At 38.3% G+C, this 20533-nt stretch overlaps 1 protein-coding gene across 1 annotated transcript in view; it reads right to left on the bottom strand.

The window, feature by feature from the left end:
- Positions 1 to 20533, bottom strand: part of LOC122788111 (DNA-directed RNA polymerases I and III subunit RPAC2-like) — a 101746-nt gene that overhangs the window by 74900 nt on the left and 6313 nt on the right. The window contains exon 2 of the mRNA XM_044055045.1: positions 3019 to 3116. Coding sequence (XP_043910980.1) covers positions 3019 to 3116 — 98 coding nt within the window. The remainder of the gene's footprint in view (positions 1 to 3018; positions 3117 to 20533) is intronic.

Raw genomic sequence — 20533 nt, 5'->3', positions numbered from 1 at the left:
AAGTGGGAGAATTACTGACTAACACAGTCAGTAGCCCACTCCTGAATAAAGTGGCATCTTCTCTGTAGGCACATTTACTTGAAATAAAGATACCGTGCTCTGTTGTCATAGTTTTGTCTAATCCAGTATAAAATTTTTAATCTTGACTTGCAAGTGAAAGAAATTATAATTACTAATGGTACAAACATACAGTCTTGAACATTGACATTAAGGACTTGATTCTTTATCCATGTATAAATACTGCCCAAGTAATTGTTAACTCAGTAAATTTGGTCATTTGGGTTAACTACAGCATCAATATGAATATCTGCATCATACATGGAAACCCAATAATTTGGTGTTGCCGGCAGTGAGGTGAAAATATAATTAAACAAAACAGGACCAAGCATTACTCAGTCGGACCTATTTCTCAGCCAATTACTCATCCATGTAATAATAAACAGGTTAACTCAGTGGTATGAGAATGTTAATAATCTCAACACTGGGAAAAGAATCAAAGGCCTTGGCCAGATGCATTTAAGTACACTAGTACAACAGGAAGACACAAATCTAAGGCCACAGAAACTGGCTCATGTAAATCAACTAAGCTGATTAATATCAATCACTCTTCAGAGGTTCACAGGTAACTACTAGGCAATCAGTCTGCAGACCATTCTACACCTAACCAAAAATCAAAGGTAAGAATCAAACCCTGTTCTTTGCATCTGTGAAGCAAACACATTAAGCATCACGCCAACCCTCATATTGTGAAAAAAGTGCTGTAGTACATTTAACTGCACTGAATGCTTAATTTGCATATTTTAGTAAACTAATGAGACATCTGTCAAAACATCTGCTGCAAAATGATGTTAAACTTAAAAAAACAGTAATCCTGTTTCAAATCTGCCCTCTCTTCTCAGTGGATTGGGACAATATTAGATAACTGAAAGTCCACTGAAACATGGTACCAAGCCACAAAATAGTAGAAATTAAGGGTACTAGTGTTACTAGCCAACACATCCTTTATAACATGTGTACAATACCCAGATAGAGTTCAGTACCTTTAATTGCCTTTTTCTTTACCTTACTAAACCATATAATCAACAATTTATTATTAAACAAACCGTAACATTTAAATTGTTGGCAAATTGCTAAAGTGAACAATCAGATTTAGCAGTCAAAATGGAGAAGTGTGCGTTAAAAAGTGAACTAATTCGGACAGGCAACCTGACCAGGTTATGGCCACCTCCTGAACAACAGGCACTGGTACCCACCAAGACTGACTGTCCAAGCAGTCACAGTATCTGTCCTCTAGATTACGTTCTCCAATTCTTCACAGAGAACACAAGACATTTGCCTTGGTCTTTATCTTTCCTCCCCTCTTTGAGCAATTTGCCAAGGGCAACCCTAATAGCAGTACACAGTTCCAGACAAAGCAGCAAGCAAGTCCCTCTGCTCCAACAAGATGATTACATCAAATTCTGTACTGTTATACCACACTACAATTATTATAGCAGCGCAAGTACCACAGTGTCAGGGCAAACAGATGCTTCAGATGACCAGGCAAAAGTTGGAGTTATTATTTGCTTATACTGCCTATAAAGAAATGTTTATAAAAAACAAATTGTAGCTGTTCTTAAGTTGTGCATGTAAAGACAGCATAACATTTTAAGACATAATATTCAGTTATTTTAACATATTAATAACAGCAGTCATGCTACTTATGGCAAAAGTATGGAAAATAAAAGTTGTATAGGGGCCGAGTCCCCCTTAATTCTGAGTGAAGAGGGCAAGAGCAAGACACCAAGTGCAAATTTAAATGTGCTAACATTAATTCAGAGGTAGTTACTACCCATGCAGTCCAGAAGGCCAGTGAGTAGCTTAGTCCAAACTTCCAACTGCCTCAGAACACAGTTTGGCTAAGTAACTTGCACAAGGTCATATATTAGGCAAATAAAGGCCAAGGGAATTTAGTCTTCTGTGCCAACTGCCTGACTTCCACTGTGGATAGAACCCCAGACGTTTTGCATGTTAAGCAGATGTGATAACCACTCCACTACATAACCCTACACTATGGATACGTGACTTGCAACCAATGGGAAACAGAAAACCCAACATCTGATTGGAACCTTTAAAGAAGACTATTGCATGTTGAAGAGTGATTTGTGAGTGCGAGATAACTTGCTTCCTTAATGATGAAAATGTTCATATTAAGCAAACTATTCTTGGTATATGACAACATGCAGGACCACGACTGCCAACCATGCTTTAGTGAAATAACATGGTCTGTCAACTCCATGTTTAGAATTCCTCTGAAATGAGTGAGCCTGCTGCATATACAAGGACAGACAGATGGAATTCAGGCAATATGCCAAAGTCAGAGTTATAAATTATCTGAAATGAGTGAGCCTGTTTCATATACCAAGACAGACGCATGGAATTCGGGCAATATACCAAAGTCAAAGTTGTAAATTATCTACAAAATAATCATTGAAACATAAAACATCTAGAAAAAAGCTCTGATTAGAAGGCTGGATAAATAAAACTCTTAATAGGTCCTAGGAAGAACCTGCTGTAGCAGATGGAACCGACGGGGTGGCTGATGCTGGCTCATTCATTTTGAGTGGAGGTGATGCAAATTCCAGCTGGGTGAATGGTACTACAATTAGGTCTTCATCCTTACATGTTACAGTGAAGGCTGTTTCATTGTTTCACATAAGTGGTGAACAATGACCATCTACTAATCAATAAGACAAGATGCCATTATATTAATCCTACTGACAAGGGGATTTACCCAAAAAAGTAACACGCTTTGCTATACTAAACTGGTTCAGAACAGTGCCAGAGGTCAGGCTGATAGGAAAAATAAACAATGAGCAAGGTGTCTGGGAATGTCGAGCATCTTTAAGAATTCCTTCAAAAGACCTGTCACGTCTCCATGCATTAACAAGTTAACCCATACAGTAAGACAGCAGTACACACACAGTGGGATACAAGACTTTCCTGCACTGCACATCCAAACCCAACCTGCCAACTTACTTTTTCATAATCATATATCTCAGCGAGTTTCCCAGGGTGTGATCCTCCTCATGCAAGACAAAGGTGACGCAGGTTTCATCTGATCCTACAGCCTGAACCTGGTGATGAAATGGAAGAAAAGTGAAACAAAAATGTCTCAGTTTAGGTGTTGGCAAAGTACTACAACATAAAAACTGGAGTAAAAATTAGCAATTCAGATAAAATGTATAACGACTATCAACAGAAAAAGCTGTATACAAGAAAAGCAGTGTTTAGCAATAGAACACCACATTTTTTTCTGCAGGCATTCTCATTCAAATCTTAGTACAAGCAACAAACAGATACACGCAAAATGATACAGGATAAAAACATATGCATGTGTGAAGGTACATGTACAGGTAACAGTGCATTAAAGTACATATAACGCAAAAGTTTATATAGGGATACTATACATTTTTTTTAATATTCAAGGATAGAAATGCACAAGGTGATTGCTAAATGCAGAGTGTGACAAGAGAATTCAAGGTCAAAAAGACAATGGCTTTTCTGTAGCAGAGTACCTGCTTCAGCATAATTCATATTTCAGTTAGCAGTTCACAGACCTATACACCTCACACTCAGCATTTACACTGCAGTTTACACTGTACTTTTCAGACAGAAAAGAGAGTCTTTGCACCACTGACACACTGCCCAGTACTTTACCTGAAAGGTGCCCTCCAAAACAATAGACCAGTCACGGACTTTAAAGATTCAGGGAGCAAATGTACCAGAGCAAAAGCCAAAGATATAAAATAATTTGTGCAAAGTTTCTTAGACACTCATCTGACACCTTCCATCATACCTCTCACCCATCTCCGATTCCGACTCAGCTCTGTCCCCATTACTCCCTCCGAAAACTGATGACTTCTGAAGAAAAGTTAGTGAATTACTCTTAACAGATTCCTTTTAGAAAATGTATATTAATTTACATTGTCTTATTCTGCCAATGTTTCAGGTTAATAGTACTACTATTTTAAAAGTGCTCCTGATTGTCCTCGATTACTTCTGGATTTGTCCTCTATCCTGTTGGGATCTGTCCCTAATTCATTGAGAGCTATGCCTTCCATTCCATGCATTCTCCTTCACCAAAAATTCCAGACAAACGCTTAAGACTCATCATAGATAGTCCTGCAGTAAAACACTCAAAGGCAGACAGCTGTCTGCAGAAGAGAGAACAGCACAGTTATTTTCTTAACAACAAAACAAAAGCAGTAAAACATGCTAATACAAGCACTGTACCATTAAAACACACTGAAGGTGTTATAAGACATATCCTGAAGAGGCAAGTGATGATGAACAAGAATGAGACCATAGTAACAGCTGTTCAGTATACAACCCAGCATGAGTCAGTTGTGCTTATCAAATTGTACCATGTTTTAATTTGGTAATGCAGTGATTCTTTTAAAGTCTGAGATGGGTATATTCTTACACACCCATTTCCTAGTTAGACTGGCATTCCAAGTCCACTTTATAGACACAAAGTTAGATGCCAGCATGTATGAATTTAAGATCAATGCACAACGGCGCTCACAGCAATGTTTTATACATATAGTAGAGGGAGGGTTGGGAAGGCCAAGCCTGGAATAAAATATTTTAACAGTATCATCTATTACATAAAACATAAAATGTTCTCAAGGTAAAATGTTTATGCGAAAATAAGTTTCCTTTCAAACTGCACAAATCAGCATTTGTCTAGGTATGTTTCAGTAAACAGTCAAACTTGTATTTATTTACTTATTTTGATGTATGCTAACAGTGTCTGACTGATCATACTCTCTTTTTCAGCAGAAGCCCAGGGAGAAAAGCTCAAAAATACACTAACAAGAAGCACTGTCCCTGGGTTTTTGAAACCCAGTATTTGAAAGCTTTCCCAGATTAAATACTGGACCAGAGACTGCCCCAATCCACTCAGCCTACCTGTCTGTAAGAAAGTACTCAAGCTCCACTCCCCAGGCAATGAGCTCACACTATCAAACACAGATCCCCTGAATCTGGATAAAGCAACCAACAATATAAAAGTATAATATTCCAAAAAAGCCAACAACTCGTTGGAATACACACGGCGAAACAACACTTATTTTGCTCTTGTTTAAATAATGATACATCTAGGTCATATCCAATCAGTTAACAGCATCTTGATTGAATATTTAAAAGTTAATAGTTTTTAGTTTTTTTACATATATTTTTAGTTCACTATTTATATGATTGATTGTTTATATAGTGTATGTCTTTAACTTTTATTTATTCAAACAAGATGCTGTTAACTGACTGGATATGACCTAGTTGTATCATTATTTAAACAAGAGCAGCAGTTACTGTAGTATGTCTGAGGAAGCAGAGAGGACTCTGTGAAAGCACTCACATGTTTTATATTTTTACTATTTTGTATTAAAAAGTGCTGTTTCGCCGTGTGTATTCAAACGAGTTGTTGGCTTTTTTGGAATGAGCTCACACTCTAGGATACAATGTTGCCACGTGAATTTTTAGGGACTCTGGACCTAATATGAGCACTACTTCAATCGAATCTTGTCATAACAACTTTATGACCACAGAAAGACTCAAAAAACTTTTAAACCGAGTTAACTATTAGCACTCCTTATATCCACGGAAAGACGGTTCTTCAATATGCGCATTTTAATAATTTCTAAACCACTTACGAACACCTTAATATTGTGCATCACACAGATTCCACCCATCCCACTTCTCCCATACATAGTGAATAAACTGGAAAGGATCTCTGAAAACCAAATGGCTTAATAAGCGAGCAGCAGCCATCATGGCCTTGCGGATGGCAAGCAGAATGTATGCAGTTTCCTTATTTACTAGTCATACTTCACGGTTGCCAGGCTGGCAACTCGACACCATAAAAATTAATTGACAATTATTAGCGGACCGGAGTTCCGCTGTGGCGACCCCCAACCGGGAAAAGCCGAAACACTTCACAAAATAAAAAGACTGCAATTCTTGTAGATGCTGTCTTCACTGAAGTCAACTGTGCTTTCGACTCTACATCATTCTCTACTATGGCAAGTGCTTGACATACAACTGAACATCCAAGTCACATGACCAGTTTACTAATTTTCTCTCGGACCAAAATTTCAAAGCTAGAACTATTGTTCACAGCCCTCTCCAAGCCAGAGGATTTGGTGCTACAAACCTGCACCCTTGCCCCTCCCCCACTGTTCTCAGTTTTCTAGCTGACTGGTTTAAATGAAAACAACCATCAATAAACCTTACCAAAACCACAGTTACTCAGCTAGTACACCACTTTTCCACTACACTAATATTTCTCACTTGTCTACTCAGAAGTTGGGAAGCCACTGGAAAAGAAGTCCTCAGCCCAGAACTAGAATACTGTCTCCTCATTCCCAATGTCACTTCCAGTGAAAACATGTCCTCCCTGTAAGTCCTTGTGAATAACATCTGCAGAATCATACTACTGTCCCCTGGAGGTATCACCATCCTTGAATTTATATCACTGCCCAGCTCTCAGCTCTAGCTTCATTGTTGACAACAAAACATACACCTTAAGAACTTTCTTCCAGTACTGGAGGAGGAGCTATCAATCTATCCCCCAGCCATCACTGCCACGCTTTGAGACAGTTTCCTCTTCTCTTGGGCCTGCTATCTTAAGGCAGTCTTCTACTACAGTTCAGAAGCAATGAACAATTTTCAAGGAATAGGTTTATGTTTTTTTTTTAATGCTGCTTTGCTTTATGGAACAGAGGGCAATATGTCAATGTTGTAAATAAATATAATGAAAATGAAAAAAAAAAGATTTAAGGACCCTTGCAGATACAAGTACCTGAAATAGACTACAAATTTCCCTGAATTTTGTGAACACCAAGACAAATTTAAAATGTCATTAGACTTGTTTTGTTATAAAGATTTAAGATTAAATATTTTCGGTCATTTTATGATCATAAAGAAGCCCACAACCTCCTCGCAACCCTAACTTAAAATGTATCATCTCTGAAGTAGCTGTAAGTCAGAGAAAGATTAAAACAAACATGAAGCAATAACACAACACGTAACTGCCCCCATTTCCACAAAACTTAAGTTAGCCATATCACACTTCTGTACTTCAAAAAGTCAAGTTAATTCCAGTTTATTGAAGTGCGTAACTTACGCGATTTTATAAAAGCTGTTACACTATAAAATGAAAATTACAAACATGTTCCAGAAATAAAAGGTATTCAACATGACTGCTGCCGATATTACAGACAGTTCTACATGCTCACTCACTAAACATATTTGGCAATGCACTCATCTACAACTTCAGGATTCAATTTAGTTTGAACACCAAAATGTAGATATGGCATTCATCTAAATGTTATATTACTCAGTTTACTGAGAGAAATCTTTGACCTTGGGTTAAGCAAGGAGATTCCTGAATCAGCTAGGCACAGACAGCACTGCAAAGGGCTCAGATAGCACTGCAAAGGGCTCAGGGGAGATCTGGAGGATCAAGCCAGAGCCTGATAGGCTAGGAAAAAAAGAGCAACTTAGGGGGAAGGTTTGTACTAGCAAGTTCAAGTTATTACATTTCAGAACTGGGGGAGCTTCTAAGGAAGTCTGTGCTGTACCAGAAACAATCTACAGAGTCAAAAAGGAGACTGCTATTGTACAAATCAGTCATCTGATACTTGCAGGCTACAAAACTGTTACTGTTGAAGATGATCAGGCACGCAATTTGGAAATATTTGGTAAAACAAGGAAACAGGCATGGATGTGAAACCAAATAACAGTCAGAACTTTTTTTATTACTCGTTTTGTTTTAAAGAGAAAAGTATGCCTTATTAACTATTATAACTCATTGCTTTAAAGCTAGTGCCAACTGTAATACAATGAACCTTGTCTACCTAGCCTATTGTACACTATGCCACTCTTTTTATATTGGAATGACTACACGTAGATTGTGGGATAGGATGAGATAACATGTCTATGACATTTCTAGAAAAGCTGATAACAATGCCCTATCCAAACACATCATGACTCTAGGCAACTTACATATGTTTAAGTTTATGGTTATAGAAGTTGTTAAGAGTGGGTAACGGGGGGGGGGGGGTTCAAACAGAAACAAGGTAGAGAGTAAGGAACTTGACTGGATAATAAGGATGAGGGCGAACATGGGGAAGGGTCTAAATGACAACATTTATATTAGACCCATCCTAGTCAATAGACCTTAAGTCAGATAATATTGTTATGCTTATTTGTGCCTATATTGGTGCTTTTAGTGGATTTGAAAGTATATTTTTTGAATTGTTTTTTTTGAATTGCTATACCTTTTTAAATGTTAATTGTTCTTAATTGTTGTTGATCTGTGGTTGGCTGTTTCTTATTTAGAAGTACTACAGTTATGCATTTTGTTTGTCTGATGAAGTGGCTTTGGCTGCGAAAGCGCTTACCTATCTGTCTTTGGAATAAATACTTTGGATTTTTACTGCTGTGTTCCATTGCTTTTTGCTTTTTATATGCCTTATTAACTGGTCTGGAAAGACCTCATTTGTTAAGTAAAACATAACTTTACAGCCCTGAAATCTAAAAATTTTCCCCCAATGTATTAAACAATCACTCCACTGCAGAATGTGGGCAAAATGACAGTTTATTACAAGCCTTGAAACAGTGACTTGTTGAGTACAGTCGTTCTACAAAAATGAGTTTGTTTTATGCTACCTGAAAGTGCTCTGCCTAAAAACTGCATTCCTTAATTTCACGTTCCTGAATGTGTTCAGCTGCTAAGCAGAGTAGAACAAGGTTTTGCAGTAACACTAACTACAAAAGTGCATGGGAGACAAACTGTAATACAACGACAGTTTTTAGTAAAGGGGTATACTCATGAAAATGCTGAAAGGTTAACAACAAACCAGTGAAAGGAATGCGCCGAGAAATTTTGTTGAAACACAAATTTTATTAAGTAGGTTTTTGAGACCAAATCATATGATTTTGAGTTAAAATGATAATGGCACACAGTCTCTTCTACACTGAAAGTTTGAGGAAACAAATTAATAAATGGTGTAAAGTGCTAACTGTACACAAACAGATTATACTGTATGGTATTCTAAAACAGTTGAAGTAAGATGTATATAGACCCAGTAACATTTTTACATCATTTGGTTATCCTGGGCCTATTGAAGAATCTTAAGGCTAAAAAGGGTGGTGCACTGTCAGGAAAAGTCAAATGGGTAAGCTTTGTTGCATATGATTGAGCTGTTTGGGAAAATGTTTAACTGCACCTAAGTGAGCTGTTTGGAAAATGCAAGTCCAACCTGAAGTAAAAACAAGAGAAACAATAATATGTAGTACTTAAAAAGAAGTTCTTTATAATGACTGAACCTTTACACACACACACACAAAAGAGTATGACTCACAAAAAGGAAGTCCTTCTAAGCACGTAGTTGCTAAAACTAAGGAACTGTTATACATGTAAAATGAAAGATCCCTGTGGCCATATGGGGATTTGGTCTTGCAATTTAAAAAGTTGACCCACTTGGCAGTATAAAAAAAAATTGCTATATGCTGATGTTATAACAGACACTTGCAACATAAAGAGTGGTGTGCTGTGAAGTTTGCCACGACTTTGGTGACATTTTGTAAAACTAAAATTTAAGAGGTTCAATGCCAGTCAAAACAAGAATGTGCTGCCTGCAAAATAAGTGGCCAACCCACAGCAAGTGACAAAAAAGAAGCTATCCTATGGTTTTACAACTCTGTACGAAAAGATCAGGGCTTTGACTGAAAATGTAGAATTAGTCAAAGGCAGTCCAGAGGGTGGGGTCATCCTACCTGTTAAATATTCCTGATTTTGACTCAAATTCTAGCTCTGTCTCTATTACTCTCTCCTAAAACTGGAGACTTCTGCAGAAAAGGTGGCGCATTACACTTTATTTAAATAATTACAGTTATAAACTTATTTAACTTCAGAAAATTTATATTAATTCATATTGGTCGTATTCTATCAATGTCCATCTCAGGTTAATAGTACTAATATTTTAAAAATGTCCCTGATTGTTAAGAGATGACACAGTTGTCAACGAATCAGGGACAAATCCAGAAATAAAGACTCTATATTAAAATTCAAAATATGGTCTCTGATAAAATGTTTTAAAAAGTTGTTGGCTGATCTGAGTAGAAAAAAGTGACATTAAAATAAAAAAGGAGGAGTACTCAAAACACCAAGCAGAAATTTACTGGTAAGCGCTGCTTGGTGTTCCGAGTACTCTTTGGGTTTTTCATTATATTAGTTGGTGCTATTATTTGTGTGACATTAAAATAAAAACAGAAAAAATGCTGATTTATCTAAAAGACTCTCTGAACTTACAAAACAAAAAGATGGAGTAGCAGAGTAATAAACGTGAAAATTACAAGCCAAGCATAAATGAGCAAATGGCCATGTTAAAGGAGTATGTAGTGTCTAAAAAAATAAATAATAAAAAAAATAAAATAAAATAAAAACCTCATGCAGTTCTAACACTAGGTAATGATTCAGTGGATGAGGGGATGCTATTGAATGTGGTCTATCTGGATTTCAGTAAAGCTTCTGATTGAGGACTCTGGAGAAAAACTGATCAATAGGACTAGGACTGTCTGAAGGATCACTGCTAAGGTACTTGCTATTCAATACATTAATCAATGCCAACTTTGCAGGTATGAATCTACAAATGATACAAAAATCAGGATCATGGTCCTACATGAGGGGAAGACTTAAAAAAACTCAGAAGTCCTCTCTCTGCAGGTGGGTAGAGAAGAAGCAAATGAAATTCAGTGCAGAAAAGTACAATGTTCTGCATTTTCGATACAACAAAGCAAACAGACTTAAGTCAGGGGATGCTAAACAAAGAGATGGTGACTGATAAAAGACCTAGAAGTGCTCATCACACTAACCCCAAAACTTCAGAAATAAGCAGAAAGCAACAGGAACACACGCGGTATTAGGATATATTCTTTGAAGTTCATACTCCAGAAATTAAGTTATACTCCAAAACTACTGCATGTTTTAGAAAACATTTCATACGCTATATGCAACTGTGCAATTGGGCAGACTCAATATCTACAAACAGAAAGCCACAATTGCAGAGGGATGGATTGAAAAGGAAACTGCAGAACTTGAATTTACTAGACACAATTAAAAAAGTGAACATGGTATGGGTTCACAAGATGACACATGGGTAAGTTGAACAGGGTGAGTAAAGCACAAGGACAGAAGAGGGTCCACGGTCTGACACAAGTTGAGAATAATCACTTTGGCAAGGACCATGGAAAGTATTTCTGTTCAGAGACAGAGACACACGCGCACTCTTGGAAAAGACTGCCTGAGTACGTGATGGACTGTAAATCTGCAGACACCTTCAAGAGGGAATAGGACAGAAATCAGGATGATACGCCTATCTATGAAATACACTAAATAATAAGGCTGGATGAATTATCTCCTTTTCAGTCACAACTTGATTACTGCAATATAAAGTTAGCAATTAAATGAAATGCAGAGTTAACAGGGAGATAAAATAAGTTATTTGCTGTTACATCAGCTAGCACAGTGGGTTAATGTTGGGGTTTATTGTGACAAAGTTACAGGGTTTAAATCCTTTTTAGGAGGGCTCCTGGGGGGGTCTTGTGCCTAGGATTTGGCACTCTCAAAGCCATAGCCAAGGTTCAATTCCTGGCCAGGGAATTTCAACAGATTTGCTTTATATTTACTGTGGCATAGTTTTTGGATTCCTGCAGTCCTCATTTGCTTACTGTGTCACCTTGAACAAGAAACAGATGGACCCCAAGGACAGCTTGCCTTTGTGATTAAAGTTTTTTTATACTGGAATCTTCAGCTGTCCTTGGGTCCCTCTGTTTCTTTGAAATATTTTACTATTTTGTGTTTGTTGGACTCTGTTATCAGGACAGGTTGGTGGGTGTTTTTTTCCCTCTTAAGTCACTTAACCTGACAATGACTGAGAGCAACTGGGAATTTAGGCTAGGCCACATCAATTGTTCACTGGACTGCAAGCCTAGTAACTACCTTATGAGCATTATGTAATGGTATAGGTACTTCACTGCTAATTCCTGAGAAGCCTTTAGATGTTTGTAAGGAAGCGTTTTCATATTGTTGGTCTCATTCAGCATTACTGCAAGCTATCCTCCTTGTAGTTTCTCCATCATCAATAGATGCACAACCTTCCTCTAGCAATCTGCTGCTTGCTATGCTTGTCATAACCTTTAGGCCAACACTAATGGGGAAACAGATGATTACTCAGCCAGTTCCATCATTAACAGAAGTCAAATGAAAGAAAATTGCAAAAGCAGATGCTAAACTGGCTGGTGAATCTTTAAGCATGGTGATAATATAAAGAGGACACAGCACAGAAATGGAGATTACTACCATTTCTGAATGCCAAGTGGATAATGGTCTTCCAGGTTTTCAGAATTCTCTCTCTCTCACAAAACCAGTGACTAGGTGCAGGACTACATCACAGAGCAGCAAAGTACATTGTGACCTACTTTTAGCATACCTACCCATTGCTAAGCAGTTACACCAGTTTAGGATCTGAAACACAATTGGGGTGGAGGTCTAAATAAATTTGTGCTGAAGTACTAAGGTATGTATGACTTGCAGAGACTAATGGCAATATACCCATATAAAGGCTCGACTAAATATCTGCACAATTCTATTATTGACTCAAAATGTTGTTTAACAATTTTACCCTAGGCTTGTTTTAAGTAGTTAAAGAACCAGCTGGGAGTAATTTCCAAATTTGTTTCTTTGTATTATGTCCCGATGTATTACTTTTATCTGTATTATGTATATTTGCATAAGAAATAAGTTATTTGGGTTTTAGTCTCTAGTCTGTATCAGCAAAGAAAGGAGAGACTGACCAGAAACAGTAAGCATCTGTTCTTTTCACTTCATAACTCACCCTATGAGCATCAAAAAAGCATCCCTTTTTCAATGCATGAAGAGTTAGTTTTTGGGACTGTTTGGGAACTTTAGAGACCGTTAGTTCTTCACTTTAGGAAGTAGTGGCTTAAGTAATCAGGAAATCCCACAAGACAGTAATATGGGTAAACAAGAATGACAGCACCACTTTTCTTAATTTTAAAATGTGGTAAAAGCAGTTATCTGAACAATTGTGACTAAAGCAATTCTTCTTCTTCTTTCGGCTTTTCCTGGTTAGGGGTCGCCACAGCAGATCACCTGTCCACTCATGATTGGCAGTGGAGTTTTACAGTGTTGAGTTGCCAGCCTGGCACCCAACCTTCCACAGAAGGCACACACATGCCTAGGGCCAATTTAGAATGCCCAATCCACCTACAGCATGTCTTTGGGATGTGGGAAGAAACCAGAGCACCCAGAGGAAACTCACACGACCACAGGGAGGACATGCAGACTCCATACAGAAGGCACCCCCAGCCGAGGATCGAACTGGAGAACCAGGCGGCAACGCTAACCGCTGCACCACAGCAGCCACATAATTGTGACTAAAGCAATGGTAACCCTAAAAGGTATGACACTGGAATCTAAATTTATATAAGACTGTTAAGTATTGTTATGAGCAGAACAGAGAATTGGAATTTGAGTTTTATTTATCGTTTCTTAACCAGGTCTGTTCCAAGGACCCTTTTCAGCAATGCCTCGGGCAATAAGGCTAAGACAATAACATAACATTTTGAATCAAACAGGTCCACATATTTAACATAGAAACAACTACAAAAATTGTACAGAAATTGCATTGTTAAACGTAAACAACACAGCAGGCAATGATGTAAATCTGCTCAAAGACACAACATTCAAATCCCAAATCAATAACACGGAAGGTTTTACTATAGTTTAGAGTGTGAGATTATGCCTGAAAGGTTGACTATGGAAAAGGACTGGAACAGTAAAAGGTACATGATTATTTTAAAATACAAAAAAGTTCTGTGCTGGGTTGAAATTCATGGAAACCTCAGAAAAGCTAGCCTTTGTAAAGGCTACCAGTACAACAGTCTGAAGGTAATGCACACTGAGGGGAGAGACAGACAGCAAGAGATGTGCGAGCTGTGTAACAGAGTTTTGTCTCAGCAACAGTTATTACATTAGCTTGGTAGGCAATGGTTCAGACTCGGCATTTGATCTTCATTAACCTAGTTAAAACTCACACATGCTACTTACTACCCTGACTTATAGTACCTTACATGATTTAGGATTTCACCAGTGTGGCAACCAACCGTCCCAACTTCCTTCACCCTCAGCCAATTTTAGACACCAGCAAACCCTACTCAAATTGACAGCCCAAAACACAGCAAAAAATGATCTTTGTTTTTTTTTTTTTTTTTTATTTTGTTAAACAGCAGAAGAGTGGATTTCTGCAACAGTCCTGTGTACCTAATGAGTCAGACTGTTAAAACAACTGATATAAAGAATCCCATTGACAAGCACTACTTCTGTCCTGTAAAATTCAAACACTTTTTGGTAGTACTAAGAAACGAATTCATAATATCAACATAAGACAAACACAAATGGCTGTTTATCAAGAAGAAGGGTTGTGTGAGTTCAGAACCTTGATGTGTTGTTTCTCTAGACTCTTAATTTAACTCTAACACAGCTCCCTTACTCACTTAATCCCTGACACCATTCAATGCATCTATCTTTGCAGTGAAAAAATTCATACCAACTCCACAGGCCCAATATTGGTTTTGTAAAGAAACAAAGCTTCACTTGATTTATCAAATTTACGATCTCCTACCTCTGTTAAGGAGCATGCAACTCAAGTTTATCCTGCTTAAAGGTACAGCATTCTCTCCCCTAAAAGTGGTGAGTGCATATCTGAATCCTGACGGGACCCAGATTTGTTTACTGCTAGTGTGGATCTCCCAACTCCATTAAATTATGCTGGAAGCCCCTTCCTCTGTAAACTTGAAAGAGTCATTCAACTCAGTTTAACCTGCTAGAAGGATCAGCATTCTATTTCCCAAAAGTGAATTGCACATCTGACTCTGTGATGGAACCCCAATTCTATTTCTCACAATGTGGATCTCCCAACTTCATTAACTACGCTGGAAGCTACAAAGTCTTCAGCTACAACTTTCCACATTTTTTTCTCAATATGGATCACCTGAACCAATTCTTCTGAGACTTCTTAGCTCTATAACCTCAAGGTGGGGCCCTTGTTTCAGTTCATTCTATTAAGATTCTAACTTTATTAATCCTACTGGACTTTACAGGTCTATTAATATTGCAAAAATGTCCTTGCAACTTTAATCCTATTGTGGGTCTGTGCTTTTGTTTATATTGCCAAGGTCCTAGATGATGCTAGTTCTGCAGCATCCAAATGTCCTTATGGGATGTGCCTACACTGATTCCATTAGTTCTGCTTTGATCCCTTGACTTTGTAAATTCTGCTACAGTCCCTCATAACTGTAAAAGCCAATCCTGTTTCACAATTACTTATGACACTTTGGAATTAACAGTGTGAGCTCGCACTCAACAGTCAGCATGTGCCAACATCATTATTTACTAAACTGCTTACTTGTAGCTAGCAAATGAAATACCTTATTGAATAGATATGAATAATTAAAAAAGTACTGAACATTTCAGAAGGGCCCAATTATGCAAAACTGAACAAGTGGACGACTAGCGCAACTCTGTAGAGTGGTCAGTGCAAGAAGGAATTGTCCTACCAGTGTGCAGTCACCGTAGAGTTAATACTTAGGTCTGAACATGGAGTTATGGCTGCCTTTGTTTACCTAATGAAACAGGTTAAAAAATCCTTAATGCCATTTCAAACCATTTTTGCTCACTTTAACACTCAGACATTTTGCCATCGTGTGTCTATCCTAAACTCATAAAAAACAATTATGCTGATGGAGTTATATTGCACTGACACAAAAGACATTTAAGTTTAAGAGACAATAAATTTGGCTACTTTGTACTGCCTTAAAATGCATGTAAATTTATGTTAACTTTATGGACTCTAGCATGTTAAATCATTTAATCAAAAATACACACACACACACACACACACACACACACACACACACACACACACACACACACACACACACACTTCCACTAAAAATTATATGTTCTCACACACACACACACACACACACACACACACACACACACACACACACACTTCCACTAAAAATGATATGTTCTCTCTAACACACACACAGTATACATATCTATCTAGACATGTATAGATATATAGATGCATGATCACCTGTCAAAACCCCCACACGTGGAAAGGCAACTGATCGAACACAACTCCATCAGGACCATTTGAAAAAAAAAAAAAAGCTTTCTGCAAGGGGCCAAGCCCCCGTGCACCCCCACACCCCTGCTAATTATATATACCAACTCAGAAATTGCACTACAGTGTGGAAAAGGTAAATTCCTCAAATCCTACTGTACCTCGATCTTGCCCCGAAACACATTGGGGAAGTTTAATCAGCTGTGCTAGAGTTTAGCTGAGTTGAACAAGATGAATTTTGACAACTTGTCTGCAACACAAACACACGCACACACACAAAATAGGTTCATAGGTGCGTCTTAGACTAACGGTCCTGGAGCCTATATAAGCCTAGCGCAAAAGATTCCTTGGCATCGTGTTTCCTGACGTCAGTTCCCAGTGCCCCCATCAAGCAAGGCCACTGAAGTGATCCCCCGAGGTGAACTTTCTATTTCCCATTCACTCGTCAAGATTTCTCTTGAAGAGGCCCAGTGAAGTGCTCTGCTTGACGTGGATGGGAAGTTTGTTCCAGAGTATGAGGAGTCTCTGGGTCAAGAACCTGTCCCTCCAGCATGTTCTGTTTATTGTGGTAATGAGGCTGAGGTCCCTGGAGCGTGTGGCATGGAGGGATTGGGATTTCTTTAGATGTAGCGTATCTAACAGCTCTAGGTCAGACATGGCTTTGTAGGTCAAGCAAAGATCGCCTCTAAGCAAGCGATATGAGACAGAGTATAGCTGGAGTTTGAGTCTATCCATGTATGGTATGTGTTTAAGGACTAAGATCCTCTTAATGAGGGATTTTTGTGGCCTTTCCAGTTGTATGTGTCTAGTGAGGTACATGCCGAATGGGGCACTGTATTCTATAATAGGTCTAATGAGCGCCGAGTAGAGAGGGATTATGACCACCTCCTTTCTGGAGGAAAAACCTTTTGTAATGAGATGTGCCACATAGAAGAACTTTCTAACCACAGTGGCAATGTGGTTATCAAAGGAGAGGTTGCTGTGAACCTGTGTCCCCAGATCTCTTATCACATCTTCAATGTTCAGTGGACTACCGACAATGTGGTACTGAGTTTTTCCCAAAGGGAGTGACAATGCACTTTCATTGAGCTTTAGGCCATGGTTCTGGCACCAATCATTGGTCTCAGTGAGGCCTTTTTGTAGAATGTCTAAATCAGTTGATGAATCAATAATGGTCCCCAGTTTGCAATCATCAGCGAACTTGGTAAGCCATAGTCCATTTGTGTTGGTTTGAACTTCAGAGAAGAAGATGCCAAACAGGAGAGGACCTAGGACTGATCCCTGTCGGACTCCACTTGCAATTGGTCGGTAGCCAGATTTGAAGTCCAGTACTTTGACAGTGTGGGGTCTATCAGTGAGACAGTTGGCAACCCATCTTATGACACTGGGGTTTATGCCTAGTTTAGTGAGTCTATCTATGATCCTTGAGTGAGGGATGTGTCGAAAGCCTTGGCAAGATCGAGGAAGACTGTGTGAACTACCTTGCCTTCATCCTCTGCTTTGGTGACATACTTGAAGAAGTATATCAGGTTGAGCAGGCATGACCTACCTTTCACAACCCAAACTGCGTGGGGTCGAGTTTGGAGATTCCCTATGTCCCTATTTATAAGGTCTGTGATGAAGCATTCCATAGCCTTGCATATCAGACTTGTCAGGCTAATAGGGCAGTAGTTCCCGGGACCTGTCGACCATGTGATAGGGATCTATATATATATATATATATATATGATAGATAGATAGATATAGATATATATATATCAACACATTTATACAGTGGATATAAAAAAATGTACACACCCCTGTTAAAATGCCAGGTTTTTGTGATATAAAAAAATGAGACCACAATAAATCATTTCAAAATACTTTTAATGTGACCTATAACCTTGGAGCATAGCAGCACATTGGAGCGCTTTTGCTAGGAAGAGTGTGCAAATATTGCCAAGGCAAGATGTGCAATGCTGATAGACTCCTACTCATGAAGGCTAAATGCTGTAATTAAATCAAAAGGTGCTTCAACAAAGTATTATAGTTTAAGGGTGTGCACACTTACGCAACCAGCTTATTGTATGTTTTTCATTTTTTATATTTTTTTTCTCCTAACAGATTTGTTTTTCAAATGAATTGTGCAGGTTATATATAGGTCACATTAAAGGTGGGAAAAGTTTTGAAATTATTTATTGTGGTCTCATTTTTTTGATATCACAGAAACCTGGCATTTTAACAGGGGTGTGTACACTTTTTATATCCACTGTAGATAAATACTTTGCAGGGGAGCAACAAACTGCAATCAATTTGTTGACTCTACTTTGGCAAATATTAATGTTACTATATTTTTCCTCATGAGATACAACTGTATTTTACCAATACTGTATCACCCTGTGCATATTAATATGTTTCTCTACAATGAATATCCATGTATATGGGAAGGCAAATGTTCTGTACTAGCTCGTTAAACCTTTACCTACTTTGATATGAATGGCTGTTGGTTGACACACTGATTAATAAAATGAACTCGAGAACAGACTACAATGGTCTGGTATTGCCGTTTTTAATAGTAGTGCACGCACTGATCAGTTTCTTTGTCTATTAAATAGAAGCAGATATTTTTTCTGACAGTATCACATAAGGTAAGGAAAATGTATGTAAAACAAAAGGACAAGAATTGAGGTCACTGACAAGAAAAGCTAGGAAAGGGAGAAGCTGAAGGAGAAACGTAGAACAGGGCAGGGTTGCTAAAGCAAAGCAGTGCCACAAAACAGTAATTGGAAAGTGTGGGTTGAGGGAGCATCAGTATACTGTCACTGCAGGGGCCCACAAAATGTTACCACTAGCCTTTTCCACCCTAGACTGGAACATTCTTTCAAAACAATGAGGCCTTAATCATCGGGAACAGACCCTTATACATGTGCTTCACAGTTTCCTGCTGCATGGCAGGGAGTTCACTGCAGTAATACAAAGTTTAAACAATTATCACAAAGCCAGAAAGAAGCACCCCATCCTTCCCCTCTGACAGCTGACCATCACTCTCTCTTTGCTTAGCCTGGTCAGTGGGATGTCTGTGTCTCTTCTCCCTTTTTTAATTTCTCCAAGCCTTTGGGTTTCTAATAACATGACGGGAATGGACCCCATTCCTAAGTGTACAGCAGAGTGTGTGATGAGTCTTTAAGAAGCATAGCAAATGATGAACGTGCATGTAAAAATAGCAGGCATGTGCTATACCCAGTGCCATTTATGTAATATCTAGTTTGTATACAAGTTACCCAAGTTAAAGTTAGTAAGCTTTAACTCCGATGTGTTTGTATATCATAAAGCTGCTTGAACAGAACCCACAAAGTCTCATCTATTACATCCTGACTAGATGAGCGACACAAAGTATGACTCAAGTTCATGAAACTAGTACTCTTTCAATCTTTGATGTTAGTCAGAAGTGCGCTTTGGAGCACCTGCAATGTACCCAGTAATGACTCCTTCTGTAATTCATACAGATTTACATGTATCGGTAACATATCTAACCATGACCAAATTTTTTTTGGGAGACCCATTGCTCCTACCACAATTGGAACTGTCTGTGTATCTTTTTTCCACATTGCCCTAACTTCTACTTGCAAACCCTGGTACTTTATGACTGTCTCTCTCTGTATGCAAGACATTGTAGTCACTTGGTGTAGCAATTTCAATGATAAATGCTACTTTTAGCTTATTTTCATAGCCTACTATATCTGGTTTTCTTGCATCTATTATTTGAACTGTTGGTAAGGGGTGATCCCATGTGACAAACTTTATCATTTTCTATAATGCTTTGTGGCTCAAGTTTCCAGTGCTTTTCAGCTACTTCAATATTATAATGTTTGCACAACCCCAGTGCAACAGTCTTGCCACATTATTATGCCTTTCAGTACACAGTCCTTCTGCCAATAGTATATCGCAACCAGCAACAAGACGTGCGACTGTTTCCAATTATGTTTTACAAAACCTACATTTGTCTGCTTCTCCCACATGTTCAATGGACCAATGTGTACGTAAGTCCACTATCTTGGGCTGCCAATATTAACTTTTTCTCTTTTTGGTTTGTGGGTCCGAATGGAGAGATAATAAATCAACAAGCAAAGGGAGGGTAATATTTCCAGAATTGAATTCATCCTTAAGTCTTGGTGAGTACCTTCATGAGGTAGACTCTGTTTTTCACAAAATCTCACCAAAATGACATGGATATACAGGCTGTATTTTATACAGTATATATCATGGACATAAGAAGGTTAAAAAATACAAAAAAC

This window comes from Protopterus annectens, chromosome 13.part0, assembly GCF_019279795.1.
Source record: "Protopterus annectens isolate FY-2018-M chromosome 13.part0, PAN1.0, whole genome shotgun sequence".
NCBI lineage: Eukaryota > Metazoa > Chordata > Ceratodontiformes > Protopteridae > Protopterus > Protopterus annectens.
This window is presented reverse-complemented; position numbering and strand designations above follow the sequence as displayed.